The sequence below is a fragment of the Lissotriton vulgaris genome, unplaced genomic scaffold, assembly GCF_964263255.1.
Source record: "Lissotriton vulgaris unplaced genomic scaffold, aLisVul1.2 SCAFFOLD_661, whole genome shotgun sequence".
In the NCBI taxonomy this organism is placed as follows: Eukaryota; Metazoa; Chordata; class Amphibia; order Caudata; family Salamandridae; genus Lissotriton; species Lissotriton vulgaris.
Window position 1 is genome coordinate 263,199 of NW_028249328.1, and position 19,582 is coordinate 282,780.

At 46.1% G+C, this 19,582-nt stretch overlaps 1 protein-coding gene across 1 annotated transcript in view; it reads left to right on the forward strand.

Annotated features, from left to right (window-relative positions):
- Positions 1–19,582, forward strand: part of HSD17B12 (hydroxysteroid 17-beta dehydrogenase 12) — a 361,745-nt gene that overhangs the window by 109,546 nt on the left and 232,617 nt on the right. The window contains exon 3 of the mRNA XM_086950325.1: positions 15,676–15,751. Within this exon, the coding sequence (XP_086806451.1) occupies positions 15,676–15,751 (76 nt within the window). The remainder of the gene's footprint in view (positions 1–15,675; positions 15,752–19,582) is intronic.

The window sequence follows — 19,582 nt, forward strand, 5'->3', positions numbered from 1 at the left end:
ATGTTTCATGCGTGTGATACCCAATTGATCTCGGCTCTTGATAAGAACTTTTCCACTTCGGAACTTAATTTTAAAACTTGTCTCTCCGACGTGGTCAGTTGAATGAACCTTAATTTCTTAAAATGCAATGCAGAGAAAACAGAAATTCATTGTTTTGGATCTCGCAGCCAGTTTTCTGCCTCGTACTGGGGGGCCTGACAACCCTCCTTCACCTACCGAGGTTGTAGTGAACTAGGGTGTTAAGTTTGACCATGATCTATCTTTTTGCCAATAGTTCAACCCCGTCTCAGGGCCTTGCTTCTCTATAATCAAGTCCCTCAAAAAGTTTAAAGATTTTCTTCCCCTCTCAGCTAGAGAGACTATTACTCACTCTTCGGTCACCTTAAGACTGGACTATTGTAATAGTCTATATTTGTGGTTGCCCAAATATCTAACAAAGAAGATGCAGGCAGTTCAAAATGCGTCAGTCAGATTGACTCTAAACTGACGGTCTTCGGCAGCTTCGTTTTCTTCCTGTTGAAAAGCTGATTTTATTTAGACTCTTAACTATTGTGGATGCCCGATGGGTTGCAGTGCGCTTTATAATTATACTGTACTTTACATTACATTATAAGGCAGTTCATCAAAGGGGGCCCGCTTTGTGTGTTATGCCCCTCTTAGAGAGTGAAGAGCCACCAAGAATAGATTGCTAAGGATCACAAAGTTCAGGTTACAAACCAGAGAAGATAGAGCTATCTTTGATCTCCTGCTTACTGTCAAATTAGCTCTCAACCTTCAGGTTTTTACAAAGTTTCTAAAACCGTGTCTTTGTCCTTTTTCTCTCTTCTTTTCCTTTAGAGGTGGGCAGACAAGTATTCTCTGTTCTCAGATGGTAGCGCCGAGATACCAGTTGGGGAGATTGTTTGTGATTTATAAACGCCATTCATTCGTTCATGGAGCCTTTCGTCGCAGTCATTCTGGACATTGCTCGCTATTTGCCTTTCCTCTGGGGCATTCAGGCTATAAGCCCGATCTTTCAGCCTCTATCTTCTATTTTAGTGAGGTTGACTCTGAGGATGTGGGGACTGATGGCCTCCTGTATCTTCTTGGTCAAGCATGCCAGGTGGCATATGAAGGTTCTGCAGTGGGATCTTCAGTCCCAGTGAGCATAACATTAACGGGACGTCTGCATGCACATTCCGATTTTAAAGGAGTGTGAAAGACCTGCAATAGTAGTTGCAGGACTATGATTGGGTCTACGGAAGACCCCTCTGTCTACCCCACCCAGAACTGATAGTGGTGATAGATACATTACTTCTGGTTTGGGGTGGCCATCTAGGAGAGTTGAAAATCAGAGGCCTCTGTACTCCGGCGGAATTACTGGCTCCACATCAACCTTCTGGAGCTGAGGGCCATCCGTATGGCGTGTTAAGCCGGTATTCCATACGTCAAGGGGAGGCTAATTTAGGTTTTGACAGACAACACCACTGCCATGTGGTATTGTAACAAACAGGTAGGGGTGAGTTCCCAGTACCTATGGAAATTGCTGTCCCACCTACTGACTTTCCAAGTTGCTAACCACTTGGCAGACTCTTTGAAGGGCAGGGTAGACTAACTCTGCTGTCGGCACCTAACCAATCACGAGTGGCCATAATACACACAAAGGGAGCAAAAGGCCACTTTGGCTCATGGGAAGAAACTAGGCCGGATCTGTTCGCCACTGCTGAGAATACATCATGTCATTCCCAAGGCATCACTTGCTCGGAGATGAGTTCCCCTCAAGTGGAACGCTAGACTCCTGTATGCGTTTTTGCGATATCGCTCCTACCCAGAGTTCTCCTGAAGATCTGGACAGACCAGGCCCAAGTCTTCCTAATTGCTCCGGATTGGATATACAGGACTCCTTTGTTTGAGCAGATGTACACGGATAAGGCTGCCCCTCTGAGAGGACCTAGTGTGCCAGCAATAGGGCATGGTTCTGCATCCTGTTCTACAGTCTCCACCCTCATGCTTGGAGATTGAACAGCGACAGCTAAACCCCTACAACCTTACTCCAGAGGTGGTTGTCTTTTTGCCAGTCAGGCGACCTTCCCCAAAAACTGTGTACACCTGGCATTGAAACAAGTTTGTGGTTTGGTTCGGCACACGCCAGATTAACCCCCACCCGGACAAGTTATGACGTTCTGTTCGGTTTTTCTCTTGCACGGCATGGCTTTGCTTTATGCACAGTTAAGGTTTATCTTTCAGCTCTTTTAACCGTCTAACAATTGCCAGATCCCGACCATCATTTCTACCAAAGGTTGTTCTACTGTTCCACGTCAGTCAAACCATCACCCTGCTGGCGTTCCAAGTTCCACCTCACTCCTCCAAGGAGGAAGAGGGACTCTATTGCTTAAATCCCTAAAGAGCTCTACTCTTTTACATCGATCGTACCAAAGAACACGGAGTGGGGGATCAGCTCTCTGTTGGGTTCACTGGAGCACAAAAGGCAACGCAGTGCAGGAAAGGACCCTCTCCCTCCGGATCATATTCTGCATTAAGATCTGCTGCACTCTGGCCAAAAAGCAGGCTCTGGAAGAACTGCATCCTCATTCTACCAGGGCCAAAGCTGATACCAGTGTGTTAGCACGTGAGGTTACAAACCGGGACATACGCCAGCAGCTAAGGTTGTGCTGATCCACATGCTCACAAAGAACTATTGTCCGGACAACCAGGTTGGTTGAGAAGGGCTTTTCGCCCACTCCTTCTAGCTTTCTGGTGAGTCTATTCACCGATCCGTCGCCAAATAGGTACTGATTTGGTATCTATTCAAATGAGGATAATGAATCTGCAGGTACAAGTCTCTACCAGAAGGAGAATTACTAAAGGTGAGACTTTTGTTCTTCTAATAGAAACTCTGTCTAGCTGCAAGTTCCTTACTGACCCTCCCATCCTCCCCGTTCTGTGATTGGACTTGATCCATCAATAAGATCCCAATTGTGGGAACCTGCACATTGGTCACAACCAATTTGCACTTGGGATTCTGTGTTTGGATGCGTGGACAGCCTTGAAAGTAACTGATGTCTGTTTGCAGGGGTGTTGTCTACAGGCTCCGCACGTCCCTTTCGTAGTGGGACTGTAAGGAGCCACACGACAGCACTGAGCGCCGCGCAAAGATACTGCAGAAATTTTTTTGATTCCAGTCAGACGCTGTGGAAATATATAAAACGTAGGGAATCTGCGGTTAGACAGTCTCTACCTTACTGACTGTAAATATGTTTATCTTTGCCCATCCCTCTTGACCAATCAGGTTAATATTTGGCATACCCACCAAAAACGACACCCTTTACAGGTCTACCAAATTTTGTGCAGAATAAGAAAACTGTATCAGATTTGTTAATAGGTAAACACTTCTTTGACTCCACCCCTATAAATCTGCTGCCCAACGCCTCCACTCTTTTGATGGACTGCATGAAATTGATTAAACAAAGAGTAGGCTAAACATGCTAAATCTCAACCAAATTCTATGCAGATTCAGAAAGGTATGCCAAAGTAGCTGCACAAAAGCTGAAATACAAGCACTGAGTGTTTCTTCCTAACTTCCTGCCACATTTGTTGCATGTTCACCAAGCAGTGCTTACATTACGAGCAATTAAAATTTGCATTACTTCCACTTAAATTTTGGGTCCATCCATCTAGAATGGTAAAGTTGACATACCAATGGAAAACTGTGAGGAGAGTGGTTTTTTATGTGGTATGGTTCTGCAACCTCACTGTGTAATAAACTCGCAAACCTGTCTTGGGTCCATTCAGGTTCCTCTGGAAGATTTAAACTCTTCCCTGAGTAGCAGTGACTTCGAGTTGTCCGGCTTTGGCAATGAAGCAAGTGCAAAGCAGTTAGAAGTACCAACACAGTTGAACAAGAAGAACGCGAAACAAAGGAAACCGGACACCAGTTTATAAAGATAGATCTTATTTTTATGGATTTCTAGACGCTAATATGAACAAAATCCGAGGTGTAAATTATTAAGCAAATAATAAATTGCTGCTTTTAGTCAAATCACAAACCGCATTGGCAACTACAGCAGTTAGCTGTTACTTGGAAAATGTTTGAAAGCTTTTGTAAAGTTGTGGTCAGTTACTCTGGCCTGCTTTTAGCGTCCACCTCCGGCAGGAAGCATGTCACAAGGGGCAACGAGGCTTGGCAGGACAGGTACGGTGCATTCAGAGCAGCCTCCAGTCCAGTTTGGGCTCTATTGGCGGATGCCAAACACATCAATGGAGTGGTCCTGATGCAAGGGATACAGGATGCTGAAGATGCTGATCCCCCGTGACCAGGGCAAACTTGGGCCACCTGTAGTAATCTAAATGATCACAAATTCATTAGAAGTACTAAGCAAGTTACATTTATTAAAAGAGCATAAAGATGAACCCGCTCGTATGCTGCCGGCAGTTCACATCTGATCCCTTCACATTTCATAAATGGAATCCATAGATGTCATAGAATGCATCAGCAAAGAACTTTAAAGAATGCAATAAACTTAAAGACACATATTGCAATATACTGAGAGTGGCAAAACATATTTACAATAATATATTCTTAAATGTTATTCAAGAATATAACACATCTTTCTTTTTTATCACTAAAGTAAAAATAACAAACAAAACAGAAACAGAAAAACAATAAAATAATGGAGAGCAAGAATCCCCACAAACATAATCCTCCAAGTACCTAGGTGGAACTCTTAATCTTTGAGCCCTACCAGAATTCAAAAGGTTGTCACCACAACTAGATTGGATGGCATCAGTAATGTTATTGCTGACTCCAGAATCTTCCATAAATAAATGTGGATTCAAACCCTTATTATCCAAGTCACTTACCATTGTATCTTTTGAATTCCCACTCTCATACAGTGCAACTCTCCTCAAATTCCAATTTTCCCCATTGTAAAGAGTCACATGCCTTTTGTATACATTTTTCACCTTGTAGCGCCCACGTAATTTGGTAAATCCCTGACTAAGTCTTCCCGGCTTCACTTTTGCCCAATCATTCGGTGAAATACCTGATATAAATCATCTTACTGTCTTCCGCTCTTTTACTCGAAACATTATCCAAATCAAGACAGTCCTTCAACCAATCAGGATACAATTTTGTACTAATGGAGCGTCCTCTCATGCACACAAATGGAATCCTCCCTGTAACAGTGTTTTCAGTTGTCCTGTACGCCCATACTAAGTCCTTCACCATTTTCCTTACATCACATCTACACATCTACTCGCTAATGCCTTTTGAATTGTTCCTTTTATCATGCGGTTGGCCCTTTCCACAACACCAATCCCTTGTGGGTTGTACAAAGATGTCCTTGAATGAACAATTCCACATGATTTCAGAAATTCAGTAATCTCATGTGAAACGAATTGTGTACCGTTGTCCGTGATCAGCCGTGTGGGAAATCCTTCTTCGCCAAAGACTTCAGACAGTATGTTTAGGGTAGACCTAGTGGTGATTTCCCTTACAAACTTCACCACCAACTATTTAGACATGACATCAACCATGACTACCGCAAATCTCAATCCCCCCCCCCTCCCCCGGCCACTCCCCCCCCAAACCTGAAAGGGGACCAATGAAATCGTAGCACACTATGTGCCATGGTAACCCTGGATCCTACATCTTCCCCATTTCCGATTGACTTCCCACTTTTAACCTCTTTTTACTTTCCACACACACAACACATCTCTCCACCCACTCTGCCACTTTCTGATCGATAGCAGGCCACCAAAAGTGTTCTTTTACCCTTTTTTTAGTTAAGGATTGCCCCAAGTGACCCTCATGTGCCAATTTAAATAAATCAGACCTAATTCCCTGCGGTGGAATTATCTTGTCACCCTTCATCACTATATAGATATCATCATCTATAATGGACAAGTCGTCCAAAACTTTAACGAACGGTCTAACAGCAACGGGAATGTTACTTTCCCTTCTCACCCCTTTAACCACCAAACCCTTCACTAATCCCAAGGTCTCATCCTTATCCCTACTTATTCTCCACTGGTCCTTTCTTATCCCTCCTCCACACAACTCCAAGACATCTTCGACAAAAGCGACAGCCCCTTCACTTTGAAACAATTCGACATTCAACTTGTCAACATCTTTCCATGGTAAAGGTAATCTAGATAATCCATCAGCTTGACAATTCCTCCAACCAGCTAAATACTCCACCCTGTACATATACTCCTGAAGACGTGAAGCCTATCTAGCTAGGCGCGTAGAAGTCTTGTGTGTACCACCAGGACTCAATATTTTGATAAGCGGCTTATGGTCAGTTTGCAAAGTAAAATTGAAACCCCATAAATATATCCTAAAATACTCTATTCCCCATGCCGCTGCCAATGCCTCCCTCTCTATCACTGAATAATTCCTTTCAGAAATTATCAGTGATCTTGAGGCGAAGACCACCGTCTTCACTACACCATCATGTACTTGTGCTAATGCAGCTCCAATCCCTACCGCACTGGCGTCAACAGTGATAATTGATCTCAGCTTTGTATCAAATGGTGTTAAAATATTCGCTCACATATTTCTCTCTTAATTTGATCAAAGGTACACTGTTGCTCCTTTGTCCACACAAACGTATGGCCTTTTCTGAGAAGCCCTCTGATATTCTCCGTCTTTTCTGCAAAATTCTGAACGAATTTAGCATAAAAACTTTGAGACCCAGAAAAGATCTCAGTTGGTCCTTATCGTTCGGTGCTGAAGCCTTCTGTATTGCCTCTAACAGATCCCTTTTCGGCTTAACACCATTGGCAGACAAGGTGTAACCTAAATATTCCACCTCCTCAACAGCAAACGTACATTTTTCCCTCTTAAGTGTAAGGCCAGCATTCTCCATTTTTTCAAAACATCCTTCAATACGAAATCATGGCGCTCTCTTGTGTCTCCAAATACTAGCACGTCGTCTTGGAAATAAACCACGTTTCTATCTCCTGCAACACCGGATGATGGCATCCTTTGGAAAACTCCAGCCGCCGATGCCAGCCCAAAAGGCATCCTTGTGAATTGGAATATTCCCTCAGACGTGATAAATGCAGTAAGCTTTTTAGAGTCATTGTGCAATCTGATCTGATGATACGCACTGCGTAAGTCTAGTTTTGAAAAAAACTTACCACCTTTAAGTAACAAAATCAACTCATTTATATTCGGTAAAGGAAAATTATCCACCACAATGTTTTGATTTAAAGAGCGTAAGTTCACACAGATTTTAAAATTACAGTCTGGTTTGCTCGTGATCACCACCGGAGAAATCTAGCTAGAAGTTTCAATTGGTTTTAGGATTCCTTGCTCAACCATCCCACCAAGCATGTGTCTAACTTCCTGTCTAGCTATGATAGGTACCTTCCTAACTTTGTTGTATCTGTACTACATCTGATTTCAGAATGATTTTGTGTACATATCCCTTCAATTCGCCAATCTTTTCTGCAAACAAACTATTCATACTGTTAACTATCATTTCTTTATTCATTTCCTCAACAACCATAACTTGTTGACTAGCCCTGGGATTAAGATAATATGCAAATCATATTGATGCCACCATCTCAATATCGGTGGTCTACTATGCGCTATGTAAATTTTACCTTCTACATTCCTACCCTGAAAATGAATGTCACCAAACATATAACCCACAATGTCGATTTTCTCACCATGGTAACCACCTGGGTTAATATCTTTGGGTAGTGGCTTTTCCTTAGGCCAGTTTTGTTCATATACTGACCAAGGAACAATCGTCCAAAACGACTCTGAATCTACCATTAACTCCACTTCCTTACCATTAATCATAAACTGTAAGCCTTGGGCCTCCTTTTCCTTCCCGGGGCCATCATGTCATCCTCATGTTAAACACAAAAAGTGTCATCCTCAACACACAACAATTTATCCATACCTTCAATCGTACAAGTAGAAGATACCCCAATCATGTGATTACCAATAGCAGCCACCCTCTGTCTATTGTTTGACTAACGCACCTTGAAGAAATGGCCTTTTTTACCATATTTCTTACAATGCTTATCCAATGCATAGCATTTCTTATACTCTGCAGTATGATACGTGCTTCCACATCTAGAACATACTCTTTCCTACATTCTATTTTGTTCTCTGTTTGTTCCAGGAGTACTGTTACGCTTTCCACTAGGAATCACTTTCTTCCACACGCTTTCATTGCTCTTATTGCTATTTACTACAGCCACCTCCTCTTGAGACACACTATTTACATCAGCTGTGCTTGTTTTCTTTTCCGTCTCCTTCATACATGTTTCTGATTGTTCTACAACCTTAGCTATGTCAATCGCATTACTCAGTGTTGGATTTTTTGCCGCCCATAACCTTTCTTGCATCTTTTTGTTGCAACATTGCACTATCAGTTGATCTCTTATCATCCCATCCTCGTCGCCAATTGTAGTAATCCAATTGATCACAAATTCATTAGAAGTACTAAGCAAGTTACATTTATTAAAAGAGCACAGAGATGAAACAGCTCGTATGCTGCAGGCAGTTCACATCTGATCCCTTCACATCTCATAAATGGAATCCATAGATGTCATAGAATGCATCAGCAAAGAACTTTAAAGAATGCAATAAACTTAAAGACACAGATTGCGATATACTGAGAGTGGCAAAACATATTTACAATAATAGATTCTTAAATATTATTCAAGAATATAACACCACCCCTCTGCCTTCAGGTTGAAGTCCAGCCAGAAAACAGTTACTTGTCTCTGGTTTCCGCAAAGCCAGCGGTTCCCTTTAACGGAAGCTAGTATCAGTCTTGGGCGACAGCAGACTCTGGTGTAGCTTTCCAGTGTTGAGACTGTCTCTCAGGCTGCACTTCAGTAGCAGTAAAGCGTTTGAAGCTACCAAATACACCAAGGCAGGATCTATAGCCTTTGTGGCCCTGAATTTATCCAGTGGGAGGGTTAGTCCCCGCTTGATTACCTAACTTGCAACTTACCTTTTCTAACCGTGACCGTGCATTTATAAACAATAGACCCAACCCACTAAATACATTGCCCTTTGTTTAACCCCTTCACTGCGGCGGCTATTCCGCCGCAGTGCTAAGGGGGAAGGGGAGCCGCGCGTCGTTCCCGTGCTTGTGACGGAACCGCTCCGTCACGGCACGCGGGTGAGCTGTGCTTGTGACGGAACGGTTCCGTCACGGCCCCGCCCGCTCAATAGAACGAGTGGGCCGTGACTGAACCGTTCTGTCACCAGCACAGCCCACCCAAGGTTCGTGACGGAACGGTACCGTCACGAGCATGGGAGAGGTTAAAAGTAAACAAAACTTGAACATTCTGATTCCAGTCTGGGCCCAGGGCCCGATAGCTCCCACACCATTTTATAAACAAAAAGACAGCAATTAACAAGCATTGACAAATCCAAATGTCTTTCAGGCAACGCCAGACTAATTGCCTCTACCAACGCGTATTATACTTGTGCTTTAAACTGGTATTGTTGCTATTCAGAATGCGTCGGAGTTTGTTACAGTATCAACATCCGTATATTCTATAGTGATGAAGTAGGCCTTATTCTGAGGCAGCAATGAGTTGTTCTCATGAAAGAAACTGTTTTCAAGTGGATCTTGTGGCTGTGCTTGCAAAGAAAATCCACAGTTCCAGTAAAGTCACTCTCACATATTGTTACCAATGTGCCTCAGCCCCGATCAGCAGCACTAAAACATATTCCACTGAAGACACCTTAACAAGATACTGCAGATTACCTAAATCCTGCCCGAGTCCCACACACATAGCGGTCAGTGACCTATCCTGTCACCACATGCAGACGTAGCCCTTGTAAAACAACTCCATCATGTGGCGAAGCATCCTAGGGTGCGTTTCCCCCTTGCTCTCAAAAAGCTTTGCCAGTGCACCCCTGCTATTTCAGTACTGTGGATCCAAGCAGGTCTGATGAAGCACCCCAGTCCTGACTTTCAGAACCATAAGCCGGGTTTATGCGCTGCAGTTGGACTCTGTGCACCCAGTTATCTTCCATTCATCTGCAGCAGATTGGGAAGCGACAGGGATGAGGGGTGACGGGTGACGGGTGGTTAGTGTGGGTGGCAGGGATTTAAAAGTGTTAGATCGTAGGAATGAAATGAGGATTGGTAATGCAACAGGGATGGGAAGTAAAGCTGGGATTGGCTAGTCCCAGGATGCCTTACATTAGGATTGATATGAGGATTGGGAATGTGACGGGTGGGAAGTAAAGCTGGTATTGGCTAGTCCCAGGGTCCATCACATTAGGATTGATGTGAGGGTTGGGAATGTTCCAGGTGAGAAGTGAAGCCGGGATTATCTGGTCCGAAGAAGTTGCATACTAGGATTAATATGAAGATTGGGAATGCGACAGGGATGGGAAGCGAAGCAGGGTTTGGCTAGTCCCAGGGCGTTCCATGCTAGGATTATTATGAGGATTGATAATGCGACAGGGATGGGAATTAAAGCTGTGATTGGCTAGTCCCAGGGTGCCTCACATTAGGATTGATATGAGGATTGGGAATGTTATGGGTGAGAAGTGAAGCCTGGATTATCTGGTCCGAGAGTCGCATACTAGGATTAATATTAAAATTGCGAATGCGACAGGGATGGGAAGAGAAGCCGGGATTGGCTAGTCCCAGGGTGCCTCACATTAGAAATGCTATCCGGATTGGGAACGTGGCAGGGATGGGAAGTAAGGCAGGGATTGGCTTGTCCCAGGTTGTCTCGTATTAGGATTGATATGAAGATTGGGAATGCGACAGTGTTAGACGGACCGGGAGGGTCGGCCGAGGACAAGGGGAGAGGTCTCCGGGGAGAGCCGTCTCCAGCGATCGTACAGACAAGTAACTTCCCCCCCACAGACGTACACTACACAATGATAAGGTTTAACGTTCTTTATAAGCAATCTTTAAGTACGGTAGAATGGTACTAGGAGGTCTGGACTCAGGGGTCCCCTCGAATCTTAGTCTCTTGGATGGGAAGGGGTTAGCGGGACAGTCTTGTTACCAATCTGGTAGATGGGATGATACGATGGATAGCTCACAATCCTTGAGCTCGGCGTTCTAGATGGTCGGGCCGCGGCGGGGCCAGCAGGTCCCGAGATGATCGAAGGTGACGACGGTCCGCGGCGGTGCCAGCAGGTCCCGGTGAAGATGGTTGTTACAACGGTCCGTGGCAGAGCCAGCAGGTCCCGACGAGGTTGAAGGATTCAGAAGGTTGCGGCAGCGCCAGCAGGCAGGACAATCGTTCGCAAGGCAGGACTACGGCAGCGCCAGTAGTCCGTCAGGGATGAGTTCGTCGCGGTGTCTCTCGACTCCAGGATACAACTGCCTTCCTGCTCTGGAGCTGCCCCAGTTATAGGTCTGGCGCCCTTTGATGTCCGGACCCTCGCACTTGGAGGTCGGGAGGTCTGGGATGAGGGAGTCCAGACACCCAGCAGGGGGGTGGAGCCAGCGCCCGGGGGAGCTGGGTGCGAACGGCACCTGGCGGGGGAGAGCCATCGACACTTCTTTCTCCCATTGACCTGTCAAGTGGGCCGTTCATCTCCTGGGTGGATGGTGGGGCCGGGATGTCGGGGCCTGGCCAGGCCCAGGGTTAGGGTCGATCTGAGACCACGCGACCTCGTGGTGCAGTGTCCAAGATGGCGGCCGGGCCGGCCGAGGGAGCTGGAAGGGATTCGACCATAGGACACAGAGATGTCCGGGGGCAGGAGTCCCGCCTGGGACGGGTTTTCGGGTTGCTTCTGTGGGTAACATCGGGAGGACCGGGGCTCGGGCCCTGTCATGCGGGGAGGAGGCAAGCCCCTCACGTGGCCTGTCCAACAGACAGGAATGGGAAGTGAGGCAGGGATTGGCTAGTTCCAGGGTGTAGCATGCTAGGATTATTATGAGGATTGGTACTCTGACAGGGTTGGGATTTGAAGCAGGGAGTGGCTAGTCCTAGGGTGCCTCACAGTAGGATTGATGTGAGGATTGGGAATGTGACGGTGGGTAGTGAAGCCGGGATTGGCTAGTCCCAGGTTGCCTCACATTAGGATTGATAGAGGATTGGGAATGTTATGGGTGAGAAGTGAAGCCTGGATTATCTGGTCCGAGAGAGTCGCATACTAGGATTAATATGAAGATAGGGAATGCGACAGGGATGGAAAGCGAAACAGGGATTGGCTATTCCCAGGGTGCATCACATTAGAAATGCTATCAGGATTGGGAACGTGGCAGGGATGGGAATTAAGGTAGGAATTGGCTAGTCCCAGGGTGTCTCGTATTAGGATTGATATGAAGATTGGGAATGCGACAGGGATGGCAAGTGAAGCAGGGATTGGCTAGTCCCAGGGCATAGCATGGTTGGAGTGATATGAGGAATGGGAATGCGACAGGGATTGGAAGTGAATCCGGGACCGGGGAAGTGCAGGGGTCTGGGAGCGTGAGCGGAATAGTGAGGGTAGCCGGCATTGGGATGGTGATGTGGATATGAGCGTGACTGATCGAGCTAGTGACAGGGCCTCGTGGACTGATAAAAGATGCTGCCACACTCCCCCTGACGCCCACTCTTGCTGATGTCACAGTGAATTGCTGAATGAAGCCTGTCAGAAATAGCCCTAATGTTACCTCATTCACAGTTATACAGAGTATGTTAATTAGAGCACCATAGAAAGTAAGAGATCACTTCTCTTCACTGTTCCTTCCCTCCCCCCCTGCCCCTGTTACCCTCCCTCAGATGCCTCTCTCCTCAGCACCGTCCTCTTTCCTCCTCCCCACTGCTGGCGATGCTCGCCTCTTCTGTCCTCACCTTTCTCACCCGCCTGCTCCTCATTTCTTTTAGTCCATTCACTGCTTCTCTCCAGGTTCACCTCATTTTGCTTTCTTTCTCGCTCTCCTCCTCTTTTAATCCCGTCCCCCATATTGGTATTTTTGTATATAGTATCGCGCATATGCGGCTTCCTTTCAGTGTAACCAGATTTCACTTTCCAAGTGCTGGGAAGTTAACGCGAAGTGACGTGGCGCTATAGAAAGCCTCAAGTTGGACACTAACTAAAAATGACTGTAAGCAATGGGTCTCGGTGTTCTGTTCCCAAAAGGATTCGATTCCCTGTCGAGATATGGGTTGGTGACGTGTTTGTTGCAGACACGTCTGTGCAGCCAGTGCTTTACCCGGTGTGCCCTCCTCGCAACCCCCTCGCTGCTGGCACGGATGCACTGTCCTATCCCCAAGGGAGACGGTGACATTAGCAGATCTGGTTGCTGACAAACCTACCAGCAGCAGGATGGCCCCGTTTATCAAAGAAAATATTGGCTATTTATGTTTTGAGATTATGAATGGGCTAGGACCCGATATTTCAAATAGAATGTCTGTAAAATCCCCTTTATTCCTTTTTGACGTCGATATTCTGTTTTTTTTCTTTGAATGAATGAATTTAGATTTCTAGAGCGCACATAGCGGCCCTGAGGCGTCCAAGCGCTAAGAATACCAACTGAAGCTAAAATCAGGAAAAGGAAGTGTCAAGCTCCACTATTTACGTGGTGAACAAGAGTGTTTTCAGCTGTTTACGGAAGAAGAGGATGTCGGGGTTGGATCTTAGTTGCTGGGGAAGGGTATTCCACAGCTTGGCTATATTATAAGAAAAGGAGCAGCCTCCAGATCTTGATTTCTTTATTTGCGGCACAATGGCTAGATTTGCGGAGGTAGAGCGCAGCTGTCTGGTGGGAAGATAGGGTGTGATGAGGGGGAGATTAATTGCCGGACTTAAAGACCAGAAGGTCTGGTGTGCAATGCAAAGTGATTTGAAGTTTACTCTTTCCCTTACGGGAAGCCAGTGCAGTTTCCTTAGTCCGGACTTTACTGAGGATCTACGGGGGATTTGTAAAAGCGTTCGTGCTGCGCAGTTCTGTATCAGTTGTAATTTGCGTAAAGTAAAGTCAGGAGCTCCGAGATATAATGCATTTCCGTAGTCCAGCCGTGATTGGATCAGGCCCAGAACCACGGTTTTTCGTGCAACAAAGGGGAGTAGAGGTAAGATCTTCCTGATGACTCTCAGGATGCCGAAGCAAATGGCAGAAAGTTTTATTGCCTGTTGATCGAATGACAGGGACCTATCAAGCCAGACGCCGAGGGTCTTAATGGCGCCTTTGGGAACAGGGGCAGGACCTAAACTGGATGGCCAAAGAGTGTCTATGGAAGATGGTGCAGTGTGACCCAAGAGCAGGAGCTCGGTCTTGTCTCCATTAAGTTTGAGACAAGACTTGGTCATCCAGCTCTTGACCATCTCCAGGCAACCAGCAAGATCTACACTCGCCGAAGATCCCCCTGCCTGTGCTAGAGAGACCACCAGCTGAGTATTGTCCGCGTAGGTAACGATCTCAATACCATACCATACGGACGGACGATCTCAGCCAGTGGACTCATGTAGACGTTAAATAACGTCGGGCTCAATGATGATCCCTGTGGGACTCCGCATCCCAGAGGCTTGCTAGAGGAGGTGACATTGCCCTCATACACCTGGAAAGATCTGTCACTCAGGTAGGACCTGAACCACTCCAGAGCTCTGCCAGATATTCCGGTGTCCAGGAGACGCTGCTAAAGGATACCGTGGTTAACGGTATCGAATGCCGCGCTCAGATCCAGGAGGATGACTGCCACCGATCCTCCCCTTTCTAAGCTTGTTTCTTCAGGGAAGAGGTTTACATATTTTTATAATACATTTGAATTGCTATTGACTTCAATGCAATTACTAGTTTTTGTTTGTACAGGAAGTGGTAAAAATACTAGCTTTTATATTTTTACCACCACTTTCAAACATGTTTACCTGGTCTTGAAATGGAACAGGCTGTAGTCCTTCTACCCCAGAAGAACCACAAGGGCCTTGGCCCGAGCGCCCCACATTCCAGCACTTTCCAATCCTTACTCATGCTGACAGGAGAGAAGCCCCAGCCTGGCTCTGACCTGAGCCCAAGATCCTCCTATCACCAGACAGAGTTGCCAAGCCCACTCGTCAGCCTTCCAGCCTCAGCAATGTCACTTCACATATTGTTTCTTGGACCAATGCTAGATGCCTGATTACTGGGGTTTGCTTCACTTCGTCTTAGAGCAGTGTACCTGGTAACTCCAGAACCAGGAACACTGCACCGGCTGCACTTTTCTCCTTGACGTCCCTCCCCTGCTCGGATCATGTCCTTGCCTTTGCCCACCCCATGCCAGCGCTGAGGTGATGGGACACCAAAATAAGAGTGACCAGCGGAGAGAACGTTCAAATAGAATAAAGTGCAGTACATTTATATTTAGGAATGCAAACATGTCCATTTGGAAAACCAGAGGGGCTTGACATACTTTACAAACACTGCATTTCCTTCTTAAATGCACGCGGATGCCATTGTAAGCATCAGCAGCCCTCCAATCCAGTCACTAGGGGTGAATTGTCAGCTTCTGTAACAGACAACAAGCCAGAGGGGACCATGGTAGTGTTGCCCCCCTATTATCACTGCCACTGAGTCCACTCACTGTCCTTTCACTAGTGTCTCTCCGGACTGTCTTAAGCTGCGCTGCCCGCCGTCCTGACTGCTCACCTGTTATACTTGTGCTGTTGTGTACTGTGTCTTGAGCGGATACCCGTTTGTCGTGTGCTGTTCTACCCTGCTTCCCTCACTGCCCTACCCTGCTTCCCTCACTGCCCTGATCACACTCTGTTTCTATCCGCAGTTGGCTCGGCGTGGAATGAGCATCGTCCTCATCAGCAGATCCCAAGAGAAGCTGGACCAGGTCGCTGGTGAGATTGGTGAGTGCCCTTTAACACTGACCGTAAGTGAGAAGGGGTGGCACTGTGAAGAGCCGATCTTCTTCCTGGCAGAGTAATGGGTTGGAGTTGGTTATTAGGGCAGAGTGACCGCTGGATTGAGAATGAATTCAGACTAACAGAGGGCATAACACGCTTAATTGAGTAGCGTCACCACTTGAAATTACCTGAGAATTCTGTAGGATACTGCATAATTACGTGAGAAGAGTAAGTCTGTGTTTAGAGCGATTTCTTAGCTCCAAAACGCCTCCTTGCATCCAAAATGGGTGCGAGAATGCATTTTTAACTAAGAAGTGGCACTAAACATGCACTTTGTAGGGTTTCCCCAATGTACTCCCATCATTTAGTGCTATTTATATAGCGTAAAATGCACTCTCGTAACTCATAAATACACAAGCAGGTGTACTTGCGTAATTGTTGGTTATTCAGCGTAAAAGAGTCGCACGGCATTACCAAAATTACCACAATTACTCCAGTGTCATTGACATTCCGCCCAGGCCTAATGAAGACAAGGGTTTGTTGCTTAACTACTTCAGTTTCCTATTTTATAGTTCTCTATGGCAAGCTGTCTGTCCTCCGTTGTGAGCCCAGTCATGTTTTTGTGATTTTCTGATGAGAATTTCATGTGATGCTCCAGCGTCTCATGTTGTGAAGCACCTTACACACTCAGGATATGGTGCCTCGCTTGCGCAATATGTCCAGGACAGGACCCAGCATTAAAGTAGTCTGCAGCTTTTTCTTGCCTCGTGCAAGCAGGATAGCTGTCTTACTAAGTAATATTTCCCAGCGCAACGCCAGACCAATCTGATGTGACTGAGAAAAGTGATTTTTACTCCAGACATCTATCGGTAATCCAACTTGGAGTGGGCTTTAGTTACCACAAGATGCCCACCTCAGCATAGTTTTGGAAGGGCCTAGCTCTTCCACTCATCACTTGCCTCTTTTTATAGTGTACAGGAGGATTTGTTTTTATTTGATTTCCCTTGAACCTGCCCGCCCGGAAGGACAGTACTTCTCTGTAACTTTACAGCATATTATAAAATACGTAATCAACAGGTTTTATACAGTCATTACATTATACACATTTTTTTCCTGTAGAAGGGTGAGAACGCTTAGTAGGCAATATCAGTTTAAAATTGTGTTAACCCCTTAAGTGCTGCCGTCGGCTAAAGGTCGTTGCGAGCACTACCTTGTCAGTGCAGCGCTAGCATTCGTTCTTCGAACGTTCAGCACTGGGCGCTGAACGTTCAACGCTCCTATGAGGTTAAAAAATAAGCCCCATATGTTTGTAAATACTTGTGGGCAAGCCAATGGTTTATGCAAGGGGTTTCCACAGAGAGGTTGCCATACACCGCGAAAAAATAAAATCAAAGGTTTTCTGTCGAAATGTGCATACTCTGTCACATGTGTTTGTGGGATCTAAAGAGCACAACTGGGCTAAATAGCAACCTTGTACAAAAGGGGAGTTGCTATCTAACAAAAGGAGGAGAGAGTTAAATGGCATTAACCCCTTCCATGCTGATGACGAACCAAAGCTGTCATGCACTACGGTGCTCGTGTGCTGATGACGGCTGGGGTTCGTCACGGCCTGCCCCTGTTCGTGTTGTTTACAGCACACCAGGGGAATCGCGGCCGCATGGAAGGGGTTAAGGGATTCTAAAACATTTGAGAGTGTCAAAGGGTGGTCATTGGGGGGAGATTATGCCGATAGTAGGGTGTGCTGAGATCCTTGTGACTAAATGTGTTCTCATACTTTAGATCAAGAAAATGTTCTGAGCGTGCCTAGGCTCTTCTGGGTTTTGGGGGCTTAGTAAGAGAATGTTGTCGTCTTTTCCCTTTCTTGCATCTTTTGGTTTCTCATCTTGTAACGTTGCTACCCATGGGCACAGGAACCACTGGAGATTGTGATCTTGGAAGCTTGATAACGAGGAGCTTTTGTGTGACGTGGTCTGACCATGTGAGATACGTCATCCTTTGAATATTCCCTGGTGCTGCCTGGCTCCTCCAGTTTTCCTTGCAGAGCTCCTGCAGCTGCCATGTGGTGGCTCTGCGTGGACTTCCATCTGCCCCAGATGGCACTGAGCAGAGCTGCAGATAAACCCCACCCCATTGTGTGCTGGCTTCCCCCCACCCCCAACTCTTTCAAACCCCCCCTCATGTGGCGTTATGCTCAGGTGCATTATCATAATGAGGGGTGCTGCCAGGGGCATCTAGCTGGTCAGAATTGGTGGCCACAGTTAGAGCATCGACCAGCAGTGTGGGGCTCCTATACAGCTCTAATGCACAGCATTTTGCCTGTTTCACAGCAACTTAATGTACGGTCCGCGTACAGTGCTCTTAGTAGCCAGTTGTTATATTTGGAAAAAACGTAGTTCCTGTAAACTGAATGAATGTTAAGCTCTAAGTGAACATAAAAAAAGAGCCGCTAAGATAGCTCAGGCTTCCATTGTAAAACCTCTCTATAGCCTAAAGGTCACAGATTCCTTTCCACTCTTTCATTCTTCCGGAGTGGATTTAGTGAGTGGCAACCCCCATTATCAATCCCTAGACACCAGGCGACTGGTGCAGTGCTCTGTATATATGCGATTATTATTGTTAGTCTGACTCTTGTACTCTTCTAAGATGCTACATTTTGATTGGCTCGTCGGCAGCTGAAATATATACATATGAAATAACTGCGACAAGCCGCTAAAAGCATCAACCCACATCACTAACCCTTCTTTCACTTACAGAAGTCTTTCAATTTCAGAGGTCTAATAAGTTCTAGGCTTCACCTGGCTATGAGGCTGTGCCCGTCTGATTGGGATGCCGCAACACCAGTAGAAATGTTGCAGCCGCCATAGCAGGACACCAGGACGCTGCCACGGTGTCTTAAAAACACTTAAAAAAAATATCATATAAAGCGGCAAATTAGGGGTACCCTGATGCCTTCGACAATGTGGGCTGGAAATTTTGGGGTGGGACATTTGGAGCATTTGCTGAGATCCTGCAAGAGTTCAGTGGTTCTTTCCAGAACTCCTGAGGAACTATCAAATGACCAGGAATCTAAATGTTAAAAAAAATGTGGGGTGTGTGCTCGCGGGGAGTTGGCGGCCATCGACCAGGTCCAGCGCAAACCCCACACTGCGCACAAACAAAGGCCACGCTGGAAGGAGGTTGCCCACCCAACCCCATGCTATGCATGGCGTTCTTGAGCCGCAGGGTGTTGGCCGCCTACATGGAGTTGTGTATCAGTATAAGATATTGGATACGTAGGACTTGAAGATAGCTAACAAGAACTTATGCTCCCACCACGGGTCAGCAGCCCTTGCCATACTTTGGTTTCATCATATGGTTCTAAACTCAAACACTTCACTCAAGAGGACCACTATAGAAATATTTGACACTAAAACCACCTAAACCTTTGCTACAAAAGCAAGATTTCCCGAGAGTATGGTACATGGCCAGTGCCTCCTTTATTTAAACAGAAAGGTTGGATTGATTTCTGAAAGACCAGATAACTTTGTTTCATCTGAATGAGAACAGAGGCTCATTCCGAAATGCAGGGTCCTCAAAGGGGAATGACCACCCCGACTGCAAGGTTTATTTATCCGGGAATCCGGAGACGAGCATGATCCATGAGGGCATTCTATTGTAGCAGATTTTATAAGCGAGGCAGTGGGTCATAAACCTGGTACTTTGGTCCAAGGACAGCCAGTGAAGCTTACACTTTCAAAACATCACATGATTTAGTTTACAGAACAGTCTTACTGGATAATTCTGGATATTCTGGGGCCTAGCAGGGAGCCCTTAATTCAGGAGATAAAAGTAGCC